Raw genomic sequence first — 17,329 nt, 5'->3', positions numbered from 1 at the left:
TTATTGCTGTGCTGGGGATCAAACCCAGGGCCTCATATGGGCCAGGCAAGCACTCTACCGCTGAGCTCCATCTCTGGCCCTTTAAAATTTTACTTTGAGACAGGATCTTGAAGTTGCTCAGGCTGGCTCAAACTTGCAACCCTCCTGCCTCAGCCTCCCATGTGGTAGATTATAGTCATGTGCCACCACACCTGGCTGAACTGAGTATGTGAGTGAAGGGTAGGATTTGATCACTGCTCCTGGCCCCTTAGGCTGCATTCCCTCCCAGTGTATGCAGTGGGACCCCTCATGCTAGAGGTACTCAAGGAAGAAAGGGAGAGGGGCCCTCCAAGGTTTTAGGGTTGCCCTAGATGGATAAGGGTTATAGTTCCTATGTGTCCCCTGGGGAGGAGGGATTCCTGTTTCAGACTGGCCTGGGAGGAGGATGAAGGGAGACCGGAGCAGGGGGAGGTGGAGACACCGCTGCTGAAGCCTTCCAGCCAAAGCGCGGGGGCAGGGGCCTGTGTCCGAGTCCCATCTTAGCGCACGCCGCGCTCCGCTCACCAAGTCCTCAGCTGCGGGTGTTGTGCTGCTCCCCCTTTCGGCTCTGGTGCAGCACGCAGCTGTGAACACGGGTGTGCAAGTGTCAGCCTGTGTGCCGCCTCTGAATTTGACAAGGTTGATGCCCAGAAGGGTAGTTCTGGATCAGATGTTAATTCCGTGTCTAAGTTTTAGAAGCGTCGCTATGCTTTTTCTCACCAGAGGCACACAGGGCTCTGCCTCTTCTGGCTCTCATTATTTTCTGGGGTTTTTTTGATTTCTGATGGATGTGATGTGATAGTTCATTGTGGTGAGCATGTGGATTTCCCGGAATGCGAGTGAAAAATGCAATAAGGCCCTCGTAGTTTATATTCTGCAGCTGTGAGATGTGCCGAGACTAGGGATTTAAGCACTAAGCCGTGGTCACACTGTGGCTCAGAGTTTTCCCCAGAGAGGCGTGCTGAGGTCAGAGCCGTGGCCCTGAGAGGGTGACTTTACTTGGAAATGGAATCCTTGCAGACAGAGCTACCTGTGGTAGTTGCTGGTGAGACACTGCTGCATAGATACAGCCCCCCACCAGCCTCCCCAGAGTGAGGAGGAGAAGGAGGAGCCTCAGGGAAAGAGCCGGTCAGCAGGCTGTGCCCAGGACCCATCTGCTTCTAAGGGCTTAGGCTTCACCGCAGCAGCCAGTGGTGAAAACAGCACCTGGATCTCAGTTCCAATGCGGAGGGTGGGTTCGGGGAGACAGACCGGCCCCCTGGAGCATGGCCAGCTCTTCCTGGGGTCACCGGGAAGTGACGGGGTGAGCCCTCCTACCCATGTCCACGGAATTCACTGGTGGAAAGCCACAAAGCAGAGTGGCGAAGGCAGAGGGCCTCCTGGTTTGAAGGGCTAATTTTGCCTTCCGTAATCATCACCAGAGCAGGGCTTGTACACACTTCCCGTGTGTGGTCCCCTGTGCAGGGCCCCTCTGTGAGGTCGCCCCATTTAGACCTCTCAGGAACAGTGAGACGCTGTGATGTCCTCTGCCGTCTTTAAAGAAGGCAGCTGAGCAGCTGCGCTCCTCTCTGGCGCCGTGTGGGGTTTCAGCCTTTTTGCTGCCTGCCTGCTTCCCATGGCCCGAGCTGTCCTGACGTCACCAGGAAGTGTGAAAGCCATCGTGGCATGTTGGGCACTCACTCGAATGACTTTGCCCTGGACAGTCACTCCTGTAGGGTGATGGACAGCGTGGTGACCGGTGGGGTGGAGTCCCCGGCCTGAGCCACTCTCCAGCGGAGTGCTTGCGGCGTGGTGTGAGCTGTGCCTACACTGCACTGCAAGCTGCCTAGTGTGCGGTTGGAGCCCCGGAAACGCTTTTCTGACAGAGGGACCCCTGCAGCCCCTCGTGGCCAGAAGGCCTGGGTGCAGGTCCCGGGCTCTGAACCAAGTACCACCCAGGAATAGAGAGCACTTGGGACAACTTTGCCCACAGGCTGCCACCCATCCCGGCCCTGGACCTCTGTTTATAATAAATGACCAAGCAGTTCAACCCAGCAGCTCACACACGCTCCCCTCCTTTGTTTACCCAGTGGCTGTGTCCCTGGCCAGGTCTCTTTAAGATCCGTGACTTTGTCCGGAAACTGCAGATGGGCTCCGTCCTTGCTGCCTAGAACATTTTTGCATTTCTCTGCGTTGATCTGCTGGAGCAGCACAACCAGTATATCTTGCATTATTCATTGCCATTTAACTTTGAAACGCAGAGTTGGATATCTGTAAAGTAACAGATAGCCCCTTCAGAAATAAATTATAAGCCCAGAAATAATTTCTGTAGTAAAAATCGAAATTGCCTAGTACATTTTAGCAAGCATCCTTGCTGAAGGTGGAAGGGAATGAGGAGAAAGCCAGCCTCGCCTGGGACACGGGCGTCTCCTCCACTGCTCCCAGAGCCAAGTTTCCCTCCCTTCCAGCCAGAGAGGACGGGGAAGGGTGCAAACCAGAAGGGCTCTCAGTTTGGTACGACCCAGTGCCGTGTGTTGGTTTAACCACAGACTGTGGAATCCACCTGCCCTAATTAGTGAAGAAGATGTGAGTCATCTGCAATTTGCCAGGTTGGAGGGCTGACTGACCTCTGTTGGGACGTACTGGGCACACAGCTGGGGTGATTTATGGAAGCGGAGGAGGGTTGCCTGGCAGAGTTAGAGGCACACTGCGTCCTGGCTGGGGCTGGGTGTGGTTAAGGACGGCTTAATTTATGCCAGCCAGCATCTGAACAGTGCTGTAAACTTTCCAGGAAAGACCTCCAGCTGTGGTTTAGGAATGTGGACCAGACAGATGAAAGCAAGAACACTGCCAGTGTCCTGAACACATTCTGTCCCTGTCACTGATCCCAGTGCTTGCCTCAAGTGGGGAATAAACTAAGTTCAAATTGTTCAAGAGTTTTTGTGCTTTTAAATTCAAACACAGGAAGGGATTCAATGAGCGACATGGTGTTGTGAGATCTGAATGGCGCTGTAACCTGCAGATCCTCCTGGGAGAGCCTGGGGACTTGTGCAGTGGGACAGGCCTGTGACACGATGTGGCTGCTGCGGAGGTCTGCCAGGCGATGCACCTGTCTGCTTTCAAAAAGATAAAGAGAATCCGAGTTCTGCTTGCAGACAATAAATTCAGGGCAGCAGGGACTAATTCTAATACAAAGGTGTATTAGATCTTCTTTAAGACACAGATACATCTTGATAATATTTTACATTAAGCTTTTCCATTATATTTCATATAAATGTTTTGATGTCTGCTGAAGAATGATTTAAATCATCAAGAGTCATGCCCTGGCTTTTCCCAGGATCACTGTTGCTTGACTTTGGGGCTGTTTCAAGGTCAGGATGCCCAGGAACCAGACTGAGATTGAGATTTGTGTGTAGCTACTTTCCTGGGAAATGCCCTTGGAATGACCCTGAAGGAATGGAAGACAGCAGGATCCTGCAGCAGCCCGAGCTCGATGAAGGAATAGCAGAGCTCTTGGCTGGGCGAACCTTCTGAGTTGTTCAGAAATGAGGCAGGGACCGGCCTTCATTCTCTGGCTGGCACATCACAGTTTCTATGAAAGAAACTCAACTTAACCTTCTCGGCAGAGCTGCAATAAACCCTAAGGCCTTGTACCTGCTAAGCAAATACTCCACCACCGAGCACTCAGCTTGAGGTGTTCACTCTTCTATTTATTTTTCTAATGTAGGACGATCTATCCTACAAGGGTACAATTCTAGAACTAAGATGACTTCATTAATTATTCACCTGGAACAATTTTTTAATTAGGAAAAGGATTCCAAAGAGGAAATAACGTTTTTGGGTGATTCACTGTTACTCCCTGGCTAATCAAAAATCCAATTTTTTGACAGTTTTACAGTTTCCACCGTGCTGCTTTTCAGTAATTTGTGTCTAAAAGCAAATGTTGGCAGAGATAGGAGTCTACTAGGGCCAGTGCATTCAGGAGACAGGACCTCAGAGGTGCTGATCCAATAGTATTCTTTGGTGTGGTCTTGACGACACTGCATTCTCTCTACCTACCCACCCTGGCACATGACGGGGCTTCTGTCTTGGTTCAGCAAATATTCAGTGTAATACGTGCAAGCTTTGTATTAGGCATTTGACTATGTTCTGGGGAATCCAACATATAACAGGTGGTTTCTAACCTTTCTGTCCTGAGGGAGCTGTTGCTGTATTCCTCAATGGATCCTGTGTTTTGGGAATATGATGGCTGATAAGTTTTTGAAATTACTTAGTCATGACTTCACTGCTATTCAAATTGTTCCTACATTTCTTATCACTAAATACAAGATAAAGAACATCTTAGGTATACCTGATAGATGTATACCTATTCTGGCAGGGTGGTCACAGCCGTAACTCATCGTGGTGTGGGGTTCAGATAACATGGAAGGGGCTGCTCATCCCCACTGGGCTGGTGAGACTTGGGGAGGCTGGGTGGGGTCAGCTCAGAGGCGCTGTGGGAGGGGGGCTTGTGAGTTCCCTGAGCCAAAAGGAGGGCAATACCCCAGGGCTATGACGAGTTCCCAGGGTGCCACCTGCCCAGAAACCCGACTGCACTTGCTTCAAGTTCACCTTCCACTATGACTTTTTACTGTAAATCGTAGTGTGATTATTATCCCTCTGACTTAGTAAGTACTGTGCTCACTGGCTCCTAATACTCTTTTAAGCATCAACTAAATTCTTATGTATGATGATACATCAAATCTCTTCTGTGTCTTTCCTTGGATTGATAGAGTATTAGTACCTTGTAAGATATTTCCCCACCTGGCCCCTCATTTCCTTTTAAATGATCTTCATTTTCTTTTTCATTCCAGTATCAGGCAATAAATACTTAAATAGCAGTGTTTCCTTCATGACTTATTTTATTGGAATTTTGGTGTTTTTGCCTGTATTACATACTTCCAGTTAAACTCTAGAACCATTCTGTTAAACTCAGAAACATCTAAAGAAAGAAACAATGAAAGGCCACAAAACTTGTGAAATGTGGCACTTTTATAGTACTTATTCTCTAACCTAGGAATGAGGCTTGTTTTTGTAGTCAGGATGTTGGTTCACATCCTGCTAGTGCGGGTTAGCTGTCTTTATATGCATCAAAATGACTTCTTAGCAATTCAGAATTTGTAGGTGGGATTACAGGAAGGAATGAGATCCTCGCCTGCCTTCAGTAGCGTGTCTTCTGGGTGTGACTGCTCTGTGGAGAAGCTGTGGCTTTTCTCTGTATGGAGTCAGTTTATTTCCTCCCTTTGCTCATTTTGGGAGCCTTCTAATTTATTCATTTGGATTTTCAGGTATAAAATCATATCATGTATAAGTAAAGACAATTTGGTCTGATTCTAATAAATCTTTAAAAAAATTCATGTCTTACCACATTGCCAGATATTCTAGAAAATATTGAATGAGTTGCAACAAGTCACGTTTTAGTCTGACTTTGGCAGGAGTTCCTGTAGCATTTCACTACTGTCGTTCATGTGTGGACTCATCCAGTGTTTACTGAGCACGTTCAAACTGCTAGATTCTGTACAAAGAGCTGGGGATATAAGGCCAGGCGCCCATAGCGTCTAAGCTTCAAGAGTTTCAGTGAACAGGTCTGACTTTGCATTAGGCATGCTTTGCACTGGTCCAGCTATTTTGTTGCCAAGAGCAGAGATGTCTTTAGTAGTCAGCCTTCCTTCCGATTTATATTTGCTACCAGGATTTGGTAAGATCTTTTGCCCTGTGCTTTTGTGAGATAATCATGAAAGTCCCTCTATGTACCCACCAACAGATGAGTGGTTAAAGAAAATGTGGTATACGTACACAGTGGAGTACTACTCTGACATAAAGATAAATTTGAGTCATCTGTAGGATGGTTTTTGAGACCATAATTCTAAGTGAAATAAATCAGACACAGAAGGCTTCTCTGAGATACCCATAATAAACATAATTTGAAGGGGAAAATAAAAGATAGTAGGAAACAGGGAGGTAGATCTGGGGATGGAGGGAGGCTGGGGAGTGAAGGAGTGAAAATGATCAAGACATGATCTGCTGTACCAGTTCTCCAAGAAGGATGTAATTATGATGTGTTGCCAAAGCATAGATGTATTATATTCATTTCCACATCAAAGTTAGCTGGTTGTAAAAGGTTATTATTGTAAATATTCTTTTCTTTATTACAATACTAGGGATTGAACCCAGGGCAGAAGGTCTCGGATCCTCTGCCCCCTCTGCCTTGAGGGCCTTGGTGACAAGAATCCTCAGGAGCTGGAGTCCCGCAGAGCAGGGAGCGGGCCCTGGGGCTTTGCAGGTGCTGCATTAGCGCACTAACGCCCAGCGAAGAAGTGAGGGAAGAGCGTCCCTTTCCTTTTCTGCTGTTAGAGGGACCGAGGTCATAGTTCACCAGACAGGGCCTGAAGGTTCCTCACACCCAGGCCCTGGCAGGGTGGCTCCGGTGAGTGCGCAGGGCAGGGAGCCGCGGTGTGAGGCCACGCAGTGAGCCTCCCCCTGCATCGCCCGGCAGCCTGCACCCCTGGGCTCACTGCGCCCAGTCGTGCGTTTCTCCTCAGAGAAAGCAAAGGCCATGTGTGTTGAAGAGAGAAGTCACACTGCCTTTTACAAAATGAGATGAAAAAATAAATTCAAACGCACTTTTCAAGTGTCATTCTTCTTTAAACTTTATACATCTGTATACGTTAAAGCTCTTATTTTTCTTCATCAATATACTCTATTTAGAACTTTAAAAAATAAACTTTCTCTTTTGGTACCTCTCACTCCCTGTGTTAGCCTGAAAATATTTAAAAATACACCTCCCTAGAAGTCTTCTGTGCAAATAAGAAGCATAAATAACATCCACGTCCATGTTGTACATGTAGAAACGACATGTTAAGGCTTCCACAGGGGCACAGCCCATGGCTGTCCCTCTGGGTGGTCTAGGAGTCTGTCGCAGGTCTCTGTGAGCCAGACAGGGCCTGTTCTGGCTGCGGGGGGCCAGGCAGGAGCTTGCCATCCCTCTTGGCCACATGTAAATTACTTCTGGAGAAACGGAGGATGCTTCCCAGACCACTGACTGCAGACAGGGAGGACACCCAGCCAAGGGAGCCGAAGCTGGGCAGGCTGAAGAGGGACAGCGGGGCGGCCTGGCCTGGGCCGAGGGGCGTCCTCTGGAGATGCCCAGGGCACTCTCCAGAAACAGCCTCCCCCGGCGTGGAAGGCCCCAGGGGCCCCAGCAGGCTGTTCTCTCTCAGGGGCACACTCGTGTCCACTGCACTGGGTTTCCCGCTGGCCTCGGGAGAGCAGGCCGGCGGCTGCTGCGTGTGCTGGGAGGCCTGGGAGGCACAGTCCCTGGCAAGGCACTCGGAGGGGTTCGCGGGGCTTCCCTGGGAGAGCTCAGTCTGTGACTCTCCCGAGAGGTGTCCCTGAGCAAAGGTCTCTTTGGGAGTCTTGAGTGTCTCGCAGCATTTCTTGGTCAGCTGGTGTCCCAGCTGCAGCTGGGTGGGGAACAGGCTCCCCTGGAGGGCTTTAAAAAACAATCTGGAAAGAGCACATGAACAGAAGTCAGATGTTGCCACTGCAGGAGATGCCCCTGAGCTTCCCGTGAGTCCCCAGGCAAAGAAACAGCCACGCGCTGGTGCCCACACTCCCTGGGGCCCTGGGGTGCCGTCCCTGACACTCACCTGGGCAGCAGTGCAGTGACAGGTGCTATGAGGCAGGTCAAGTAGAACACGGGGTCTCTCAGGAGCGTCTGCATGGTCCAGTACGGGTTAGATGGAGGATAGCAGGCTGCGCAGGCCGAGTTATAGATCAAAGCCACCATCAAGAATAAAAGGACGCTGAAGCCACATGCTGTCCAGTTGAGCCAGGTCTGAAGCAGAAACAGAAAACGCTTTTATTTCAACTTAAAAGTGGCAACCGTGAGGGAGTGGAAAGGCATCAGTCATCGGGGAGCGGATGGGACATCCTAAGAGCTTGGTGAACATGGGGGTCTGTGCCACGGGTGGCTGATGCTCTCGGCGGAGCCTTGGGAAGCAGCCTGGGACTGGGACGTGAGGGGAGGAGGCCAGGTAAAGTGCTGGTGGGGCGGCAAGGAGGCGGAGCTGTGGCTGCTCTGGGAGGCGGGAGGGAGGTCCAGGCAGTACCCTTGTCATTCTTGGCACAGGGAGGCCAGCACTCTGGGCTCAGAGAAACGAGACCTCGTGGAGCCCGCCAGGAAGTGTGGGGCCCACGGCGCAGGCCCTCTGGGAAGTGGCCTTGCCGGCAGCTCATACCCAGGTTTTGGTTTCAATACCCAGGTGCAGCAGGAAGGTGAGCAGGGCGATGGCTGTGACAGGGGTGCCCCAGGTGAACATGTCCACGTCCGAGTCGTAGTAGGCCTGGAAGACAGTGGCACTGTGTCTGCGGGTCCTGGGCGTACGTGTGGGAAGCCACGCTGGGTGCTGACTTACCAGGTAGGGAATAAAAAAGCAAACCAAGCTCTGGAAGGCAGCATCGACCATGTTTAACCAGAAGGCGCGCGGCCAGGATTCCTGGGACAGAACCAGAAGAAGAGATCACAGGGAGCTGCTCACCTCCCAAACGTTGCTTTCTGGGCCCCTGACACACAACTCAAGGCATACAACTCAAGGGAAACTTGCTATTTAGGGCTTTGTGAAGTTCAGGTGAGAACCCAAATGCCTGTGGATCTAGCTACACCTTTTGTACCCCAAAATCATGCTGCAGTCATTGTAGGCTAACAATAAGTGGAAAGTACTCTACATCTTACGTGAGAAATTCTGAGGCAGGAAGAGCCCCCAGAGTTCTGGGAGGTCACCCCTGACACGAGCCCTTCTGTTCTTGCCACGTTCTACCTGCCACGATTTTGTGGTGAGGCCCTTAGAGGGACTCTTAAAAGCGTGACTTAAATTTTTAAATTTGATGGATGTTCCCGGTGTGAAAACCACGAAAGCGCTTGCCATGATCTGGATGTGGTTCTCATGTGGCCCCCAAAGGTCTGTAGGTTGAAACTTAATCCCCACTGTGACCTACTATGGGTGGCGGAAACAATGTGGGTGAGATTATCCGGGTGGAGACCCAGGATCGAGTATTTCTGGCTTTGTAAGGAGGAGATGGGAGCAGACGCCAGCCATGTGCAGCTCCCTGCTGCTTGCCACGAGATGCTCCTCTCTGCTTCTGGATTCTGCCAGCAACAACGCCGTCACCCAATGCAGAACCAGGACCCAGACGAGCCTCTGACTGGGTAGCCTGTCCCTCACCACAATGCAGCCAAGCAGACTAAGGCAATTATATATCCATGGGCTCCCCGAGCTTTCATCACCTGGGTGACTGCACTGGTTCTTTAGCCCTGCTAAGTCCCGAGTAGCTGGCACAGACTTCCCCCCGCAGGAAATGCAGAGGGCACAGAGGAGCGTCCACTGCACTCTGGGAAAGTGCTGGCTGTCTCCTCCTCCACAGGATGGCCTTGGGTGTAAGTCTGGCTGGCTGAGGAGGCCAGGATGAGATCTTCCTAGATGACAGACGTCAAGCTGACACCTGTCTAACCCAGGGGGTTAGCCTGCTCCAGGGGGACCCAATGTTTGCAGAAGTGGCCAAAGAGCATTCACATGCAAGGGAGCGAATTTGGAGTTGGAGATTCTGGGGGCGCTGCAGTCCTCCTGCATGCACAGCACTCAGACTTGAGTTCCCAGTTTGGAGCAGGCGTTCTGCCTGAACAGCGGGCTGGAGGCAGCTGGCCGTGGTGTCCATATAAGGTGCGTCCACACCCACTGTCCTTCCAGTGCTGTGACGGCTTTCCCCATGAGTCTGTCTTCTTAATTCCCACTAGAAGGCAATGACTCTTCAGGCTTGCTGTAGAAAATCCCTATGGAGCCTCAGCAGTCCCCCGTGGCTGACCCAGATCCGGGGTGAGCCCTCCTTGGGCTCTGAAGCTGCCTGGGCGGAGACGGCCTCACTCCGTGCGTTTGCTGTGTGCCGTGGTTGGGTCCCCAAAGGTCTGCACGGGGCTGGTGGGAGGCCCTTGTCCCTGGGCTGTGCCCATGAAGGGAAGGTGGGCGGCGTCTCTTCCTGTCAAGATTCCCGGCTCTGGGTGTGAGCAGTTCGTGCCCATCCCTGCCATCCTCCGCCACGGGGCTGGAGCAATGGGTTCCTGACCAGGGTCTGGACCCTCTCGCATGGTGAGCTGTTCAAATAAGCTTCGTCTAACAAGTTCACGTTCTTGCAGTGTCAGTTCCCCAACTCTGGGCAATGCAGTGCACCCCAGAAACCAGCAGATGACATCCACTTTCCTCACCCCAGGCAGACTCTGGAGTTGGGACAGCAGGTCTGGGGTGTCTATGAGGAGTCCCAGAGACTCACACTGGGGACAGAGGGGAGCGGGCTGAGTGCAGGCAAGCCTACCTCCATTTTCTGGCCACTCCGGTAGAGCTGTGGCTCGGCCAGCAGCGTGCCCGCTGGCACATCCTTGTCCAGCACCCCAGTCACCAGCTGGGGAAGCGACGAGAAGAGCAGATTAAAGAAGATCAGATACCACTGGTCGATCATGGCAGAAGCCGAGAAGCCACAGAAAAACTGGAACCAGAACAGGAGGCCCACGAACATCTGCACCAAGAAAGAATGAGGCCGGGCTACTCCTCCTGCCCTCACGGACCCCGAGTCCCGCAGCTCTCGACACAGACGAGTGACAGGCAGCGATGTCCTCCAAAGGCAGGACATGTGCTGGCCTCTGCCTCCTTTCCCCACCCTCCTGGGTCTCTTAAGCCCGAGGGATGGGCGGTGGGAGCTCGGAAGTCCCAGAAGCCCTGGGACAGAGGAGGCGGCAGCGGACACAAAATGAAGGTCTGATGGGGCAGGCCGCGGCTTCTCTCTAGGAGGCTGCGCCTTCTGCGCCCCAACAACCTTCCCAGGCTCCATCCTTGTCTCCGCCGAGTCCCTTGCCCCTTTCCAGAGAGGAGCAGTGGACAGGTACTGACTTCCATGGATGGAGGGCAGAGGCACAGCAGCCGGACGATGACGCCGTCAACACTGTGGATGGACTGAGCCCCCCTGGTTGCACACTGGCTCTGTGCAGGCAGGTGTGACCGGCGCTGTCTCCCCCTTACAGAGACCGCCTCGCTGGTACGATGGGGCCATCTCCTCACACCCAGCAGGTCCCTGATCACTGAGAACATGTGGCTTTCCTGAGTGCCACACAGAGGCACGCGGCTTAGTAGTCAGAGTCCGACAGCCTGCAATGTCCCCTCGACACCCATCTGTTGAACTTTGCTTCCCAGGCTGTGATGCTACAGGAGGTGGAAGGACTCGTGTGACTGTGGGTCTTGCTCCCCCGGCCCCTTCTTTCTCTCTCTCTCTCTCTCTCTCTCTCTTGCTGTTTTCTGGCAGCCATGAGGTGAGCATGTGCTCCTGCCTTGCCCCAGGACCAAAGGCCCCAGTCCTGAGCACCGTAGTGGACTGCGACTTCTGAAACTGACCCAAAAGAAGCCTTGCTCCTTAGGAGCTGAGCAGCTCTGGAGCATTGCTGCAGTGACTCAGAACTAACACAGAGGACCCTGCACATTCAGCTCCGTGGAACAGCTCAGTTGATCGCTGCTGCCTCAGCCTCTGTGTCCACAGCCCAGACACAGCAGGGACACCCGGCCGTGGGGCTGCTGAGAGGACTAAAGGGCTCAGGGCACTTGGAAGTGCTAGCTGAGCTCCTGGCACTGCCAGTCTCCCTGCAGCCTGCCAGGATCGTCAGTCAGCGGGGTTTACTTTCCTGTCAGAGGCTCAAGCGTGGCCTCCACTTTTACCACGAGAGAAGGCTGAAGTTCCAAGGGGCAGCATGAGCCTAGCTGACCGCTGCCAGGCCGGGTGGGACGCGGAGGGAGGAGCACGCCCCGTGGGCCCCGTGGGCCCTGCTGGCCTGGGCTTTGGTTCTAGAGCTGAGACTGCCTAATGCTTTGACCCTGATTCTGTCCTGAACCCTGCCGCGCTCCGGCTTTTTGACCTGAAGGTTTGCGTGAAGACTGGAAGAGAGGCTGCATCACACAGCGCTCCAGTCCCGTTTCAATCTAGGACCTCAGGCTGGGACTTCACTGCCTGTCTTTCCTCCTCCCCCCACCCCAGGCTCACGAATCACCATGAGCGAAAGGAACCAGGGGAGAGAAGAGGAAAAGCACTTAGAGACCCGAGATTCTCCTTTCTGTACCGGAGAGCTCTGCTCCCAAACCACCGTTGCTATGGAAACCTTTCTTCCCCTCTGTTGGGCAGGCAGGCCGACTCACCCTTACAGCTGATGATGCTCTCCTTCCTGTTCGGAGGCGGCGTGACCACCCTTGAACTCCTCGGCACATGGATGCCTGCTCACAAAGGCCCCACACCTCACAGGGAGCAAGCACGATGCCTTCCCCTCCCTGTGCCTTCAGCAAGGACAGGCGATCGTGGTGGGCAGGGGCAGTGCCCAGCCCTAGCAGGCACCCTGAGCCCTGCTCACACCCCAGATGCTGAGTGGTGCAGCCTGCATGGTTCTTGCTGTCCCCTTGGCCTAAGAAATTTGAATTGGGAGTTTCTAACATCAGCCAGCTCAACTTGGGGCAGGGGGTTGTTTATGTTTTTTTTTTTTTTAGTGGTACAGAGCTTGCCTAGCAGGTGTGAAGCCCTGGATTTAATACCCAGTACACACACACACACACACACAGAGGCTGGGCATTGCATCTGAGGTCCTAGTCGAGCTCACGATCATGAGGGGAAACAGCACATGCTCCAGTGTGTGGGGCGCTAAGCTTAAGCCATCATGCTGTGCACGTCGGCCACAGTGTCAACTTCCAATATTTCCAGCTTGCAATGGTTCGTCAGGGCAAAAGCGCCCTTCATGAATCAAGGAGCACCTGCAACTGGCCGGAGACCCCACTGCCAACGAGAGACAGAAATGAGGCTGGGTTTCTCCACTCCTGGGGAGTCAGAAGCCTCTAGGTCTGCATCTGTATGTGAGGCCTTGAGCACGGGGGATTCGATGCCAGGGTAGCAAGGGCAGAGGAGGAGCTAGCAAGGGCAGGACAGTACCCTTCCTCAGACGAAGCCCCAGGAAAAGCTAGTCTGCATTCATTTCCAGGACCAAACCTATCCAGTTAGACACACCCTGATCCGTTCCGAGCATCACATCCATTTGCTGGAAGACATTTTGAAAACCAGGCTGGAGAGTGGGTGGGAGACGGAGACAGAAAAGGGAGGTGTCAGCCTCCAGAACACACATGAGAGGTGCACTGACAGCAGTGGGGTTAGCGTGGGGATTTTCATATGGAATTAGAAAAAAACACAACTTTTAATTTGTTCTCTTTCAGAAAGGTCTGAGGTCACCATGACACAGGAGTTCTAGTGCCCAGAAGGCTGGGCTGGGGGACTGTGCCGGAAGGTTGCTCCTCCCATGAGTCTCTTTGTATCCTTGTTGGTAGCTATCAGAAGCACAGCCATGAACAACCTAGTGGTGCTCAGCAGAGTATCCAGAAATCTCTTCCAAGAGAGCAGGGTTCTGGGGTGGCCTTGGGGGTTCAAGGATTATGGAAAAGGGTGTGTTCTGAAAACTCAGTAACCCGGGAACTAAGATTAAACGTTAAGACCCATATGAAATGGACCAAGCAGGTCCTGTATTCAAAGGTCCCGCCTCAGACAAGGTTCTCTGGGCAGAGCTATGCCCAGCCAACCTGGTGCGGAGAGAGGAGCTACAGGTGCAGGCGGCCAGCAGGGGGCACGTCTGCCCTGCAGGCCCACAAGCGTGCAAGGGCTGCTATACCTGCCTGGTCCACTGCCTGGCCTGGGGACTTGCCGGTCAGACCCAGTGTTGGTGTGTCTCTGACGGACAACTTTCAGCATTGAAATCTCAGCATGGCCAGGGAACCTAACACCCAGTCACCTGCACATTTCTGCTTATCATCCTGTCTTCCCTGATGACTCTGGAGAAAGGCTGGTGTGGATACCCCAGCTCCTGGAAAACGTGTGGACAACAGTGGGGAGCCTGGGGGCAGGCGTCAGATGTCCACTAGTGACAACAGCCTGGCCGGCTCTCTAGCTGGGTGACCCCGCTGGTTTCTGGGTCATGCTACTGCTCACTAGAGTCGTGTGGACTTTTGAGTGGTTTCTGCTTGCATCTCCAACCTTCCCTGCACAGGGAAGGGGTGGCTGCTCCCCAAGCCCAGAGGATGCATGGCCAGGACTAGGGGACTTTCACAGGCACCAAGGAGGACAGAGTGGACGCGAGGCCTCGGGTGGTGGCCCCGAGGCCTCGGACCTTCTCGTTCAACATCGCTCTGGCCTGGCGTCCAATACCTACAGTGTTTTTGTAAAAGAAGTAGAGCACCATGTTGGCGAGCCGTGAGTAGCACCAGTGTCCGTGGACGATTAAGAGTCTCTCCAGGTACCGGAATTTCGGCACTGCGACGTCGCTGGCCATCACTGCCTTGAAAGGGAAGGAGTTCTGGTTACTGGTGCTGACTCGCTCCATGCAGGTCCAATCTCCCGCAGCATGGAGTCAAAGCGCAGAAGGAAAACCCAGCTTCAAACACCGTGTGACGTGCGGCTCCCCCATCCTCCCCCTTGTCCCTTTCCATTAAAAATAATTCCTTCTCACAAACACTTTCGTCCAGGGACATGAAGTTACAGAATTAATTTAAAGCTTCGGGCACTGGGCACATAACCTTTGAGCTTTAAGCCTTTGCTCGCTTGCTTTTCCATGCTGTCGGATAAGCCACAGACTCAGAGCTGCAGAGGTCACCTGCCTTCCCCAGCCCTGGATGTCACCTCCTCTACACCGTGCCAGGACCCCAAGACAGCCAACGCCTCGTTTCCTGGGCAGCAGAGGTGGCTGTGCGGCCCTGCAGGGGGGTGGGTACACTCAAGGCTGTCTTCCCTGGGAGGGTTAACAAGAAAAAGTCTGCTTATGTTCAGCACAGACACCTTCTGTGCCGCCAGCTGCCCTCCACAGTTGTTTGAATCCGCGGACGCGGTTCCCACAGATATGAGGGCTAACTGGGCCCAACCTTAGGGTTTCCCTGACCCTCTCCTGCCTTCCTCGAGTCGCTGCTGCTACACATTTTCTTCCTCCACCAAGAAGCTGAAAATGGAATCTGCACTCCATTTTGACTCCTGCATCTGCACAGTGTCTGCACATGAAGTGCTCGAGCATGCACTGTGTAAAGGAAATAATTCACTTTGGCTTTTCTGGCATTGTCTTGTTTTCACTATTTTCTGCGGTGAAAAGCTGACTAAGGCAGTGCCTGCCGACCTCCTGTGCACAGAAACTCAAGTAGATGCCTCTCCTACCGAAGGCCCATACTGTGGGCCCTGCTGTTGGTCAGGGGCTGCCTGCCCCACCGTGTTTGTGGAGGAGGCCCCAGACCCAAGTCCTGAGGTGCAGAGTGACCACATCTGCTCTCCCTCTTCCCTTGGAGTCTCCAGAGCAGTGGGAGAGTTTGTAAAGGCCATGTACACCGAGGGACAAGCACTGTGTCTGGGGCTGGATCTGGAGGTGGGCACGAGGGACAGAAGGCTGGAGAGCCAGGGTTCCACTGTGAGCTCTCAAGGTTTCTCCTCCAAAGACCGTCCAGAGGTCTGCCTTGGAGGCTGCTCAGTCTGTCTTTAATTTTTGTGGTGCTGGGAATTGAATCCAGGGCCTTGCACACTCAGAGCAATGCTCTACCACTCAGCTAGCACCCGGCCACTCCTGACAACTGTCCCTTCGCAGTGACCTTCTGGACGGACTCCACCAAGTATAGGCACTGTGCCTAGCTAGAGTCTCTGTCTCTACTCTGTGTTTGGCAACGGTGAGTTCTAAATTAACAGGATAAATGAGGAAAGGATGAAAGAACAGGTAAAACCACTTAAGCCCTTCCTATGTTGACAGGAGGAGGTTTTGAGACATTTGCTTTGCTATTCTTGACAGCTGGTTCAGAAAGTCTAAGGTTTCTGACTGTTCTGTCCTGCACAGTCCCCTTCCCTACCTGTGGGGTCTGTGTCTGCAGACAACTAGGGATGGAAAATGTTTGGGAAAAAACTGCATCTGCACTGAGCATGTCATTAATCCTCAGTACAACTTAACGATTGTCACACGGCACTGACAGACTATTGGGAACGCACGAGGAATCATCTGGTGATGCTTCAAGGAGACAGCAGGGTGTGCTCGGACACACAAATACCGCATCACTGAGTGTCAAAGACTCACGCATTCATGGGCTGTGGTGACTATGGGGGCCTGGAACTAACTCCCCTAGAAATGGGGGGCTGATCATACCATGCTTCTGGTCCGGACCTTCCACCTGGCTATCCTTTACCATCAAGCAGCAAAATGAGTAAGCCACAGGCCTGGCACATAGCAAGTGCTTAGTACATCCTGAATGAACGAATGAGTGAGTGAATGAATGATTCATTAACACATAGTGGTTGACAGCCTTAGTTTTAGAAAAATGTTGAATAAATGGTTCCTAACGTCTCCACCAAGTTAAAAAGAATGCTGTGATTCAAACTTGATCCAAATGTTGGAAATTACTGCAGTATGACATGTAAAAGAAGCGCCCTGGAAATTAACTCAGGTGTTCAACCTCGGGAACAGCAGGGGCTGACAGCATGACAAGTGACAAGCTCAGACGCAGCTGCGTTTCCACGCAAGTCAAAATGGCCACGTTCCATGTTCACAGGGACACCAGTTCCAGCAGAAGTGCAGCACGCCGGGGTTCAGGAACAGTCAACAGACAGCCAGGGCGGAGGGGATGACTCCCCTGCCTCCCTCCCTCCCACCGATTCCCCAAAATACACTTGTGCAGGCCTGGTGTCGCACTTCCCTTCACAGGCAGCGTGACTCTCCGCCTTCCCTTCTCCTGCTGGCGCAGCGGAATGCAAGCGCTTGCTGAACTGAAGGCAAAGTCCTGACTGTGCTACCCAGGGCCAGGGGAAGGCAGGGCAGAGGCCACTCAGGGAGCTGCCCTGGGCCCTCCAGCGCAGCCCGACCGGTCTTTACCTGCATGCCCTCCTGGCCTGAGATCCCCACGCCCACATCTGCCACCTGGATCATGCTGACATCGTTGGCTCCGTCACCTGGAAACAGCAAGGCAGGGAGGACTGTCTGAGAAGAGGAGAAGAATTAGCAAGCGGTCAGATTGGGTCTTCTCGGGTCTCCTGGGCCCTGGAACAGCATCCCAGGGAAGAACAGGAATTGGCAGCCTCGCTGGGAGAACTGTGGTCAGGATGAACCACGGTGAGACATCGGACTGCCGGCCACTCCAGAGAGGCTAGTGCCCGGCACCTCTGAACCAGTGCTCTGGGACAGCGGCACAACTACCCCAGCCAGGCAGCCCCGGTCCCG

The 17,329-nt window shown here is 53.0% G+C and overlaps 1 protein-coding gene across 1 annotated transcript in view; it reads right to left on the bottom strand.

Annotated features, from left to right (window-relative positions):
• Positions 1 to 5,866: 5,866 nt before the first annotated feature.
• Atp10a (ATPase phospholipid transporting 10A (putative)) overlaps positions 5,867 to 17,329 on the bottom strand; it is a 135,597-nt gene continuing 124,134 nt past the window's right edge. Inside the window, exons 21-27 of the mRNA XM_010612980.2 lie at positions 16,985 to 17,061; positions 14,306 to 14,431; positions 10,402 to 10,602; positions 8,454 to 8,534; positions 8,277 to 8,381; positions 7,686 to 7,873; positions 5,867 to 7,542 (exon numbers count right to left, since the gene is read on the bottom strand). Of these exons, the coding sequence (XP_010611282.1) occupies positions 6,942 to 7,542; positions 7,686 to 7,873; positions 8,277 to 8,381; positions 8,454 to 8,534; positions 10,402 to 10,602; positions 14,306 to 14,431; positions 16,985 to 17,061 (1,379 nt within the window). The 3' untranslated portion in view covers positions 5,867 to 6,941. The remainder of the gene's footprint in view (positions 7,543 to 7,685; positions 7,874 to 8,276; positions 8,382 to 8,453; positions 8,535 to 10,401; positions 10,603 to 14,305; positions 14,432 to 16,984; positions 17,062 to 17,329) is intronic.

This window comes from Fukomys damarensis, unplaced genomic scaffold (assembly GCF_012274545.1).
Source record: "Fukomys damarensis isolate Sample0158 unplaced genomic scaffold, DMR_v1.0_HiC HiC_scaffold_7, whole genome shotgun sequence".
Lineage (NCBI taxonomy): Eukaryota > Metazoa > Chordata > Mammalia > Rodentia > Bathyergidae > Fukomys > Fukomys damarensis.
This window is presented reverse-complemented; position numbering and strand designations above follow the sequence as displayed.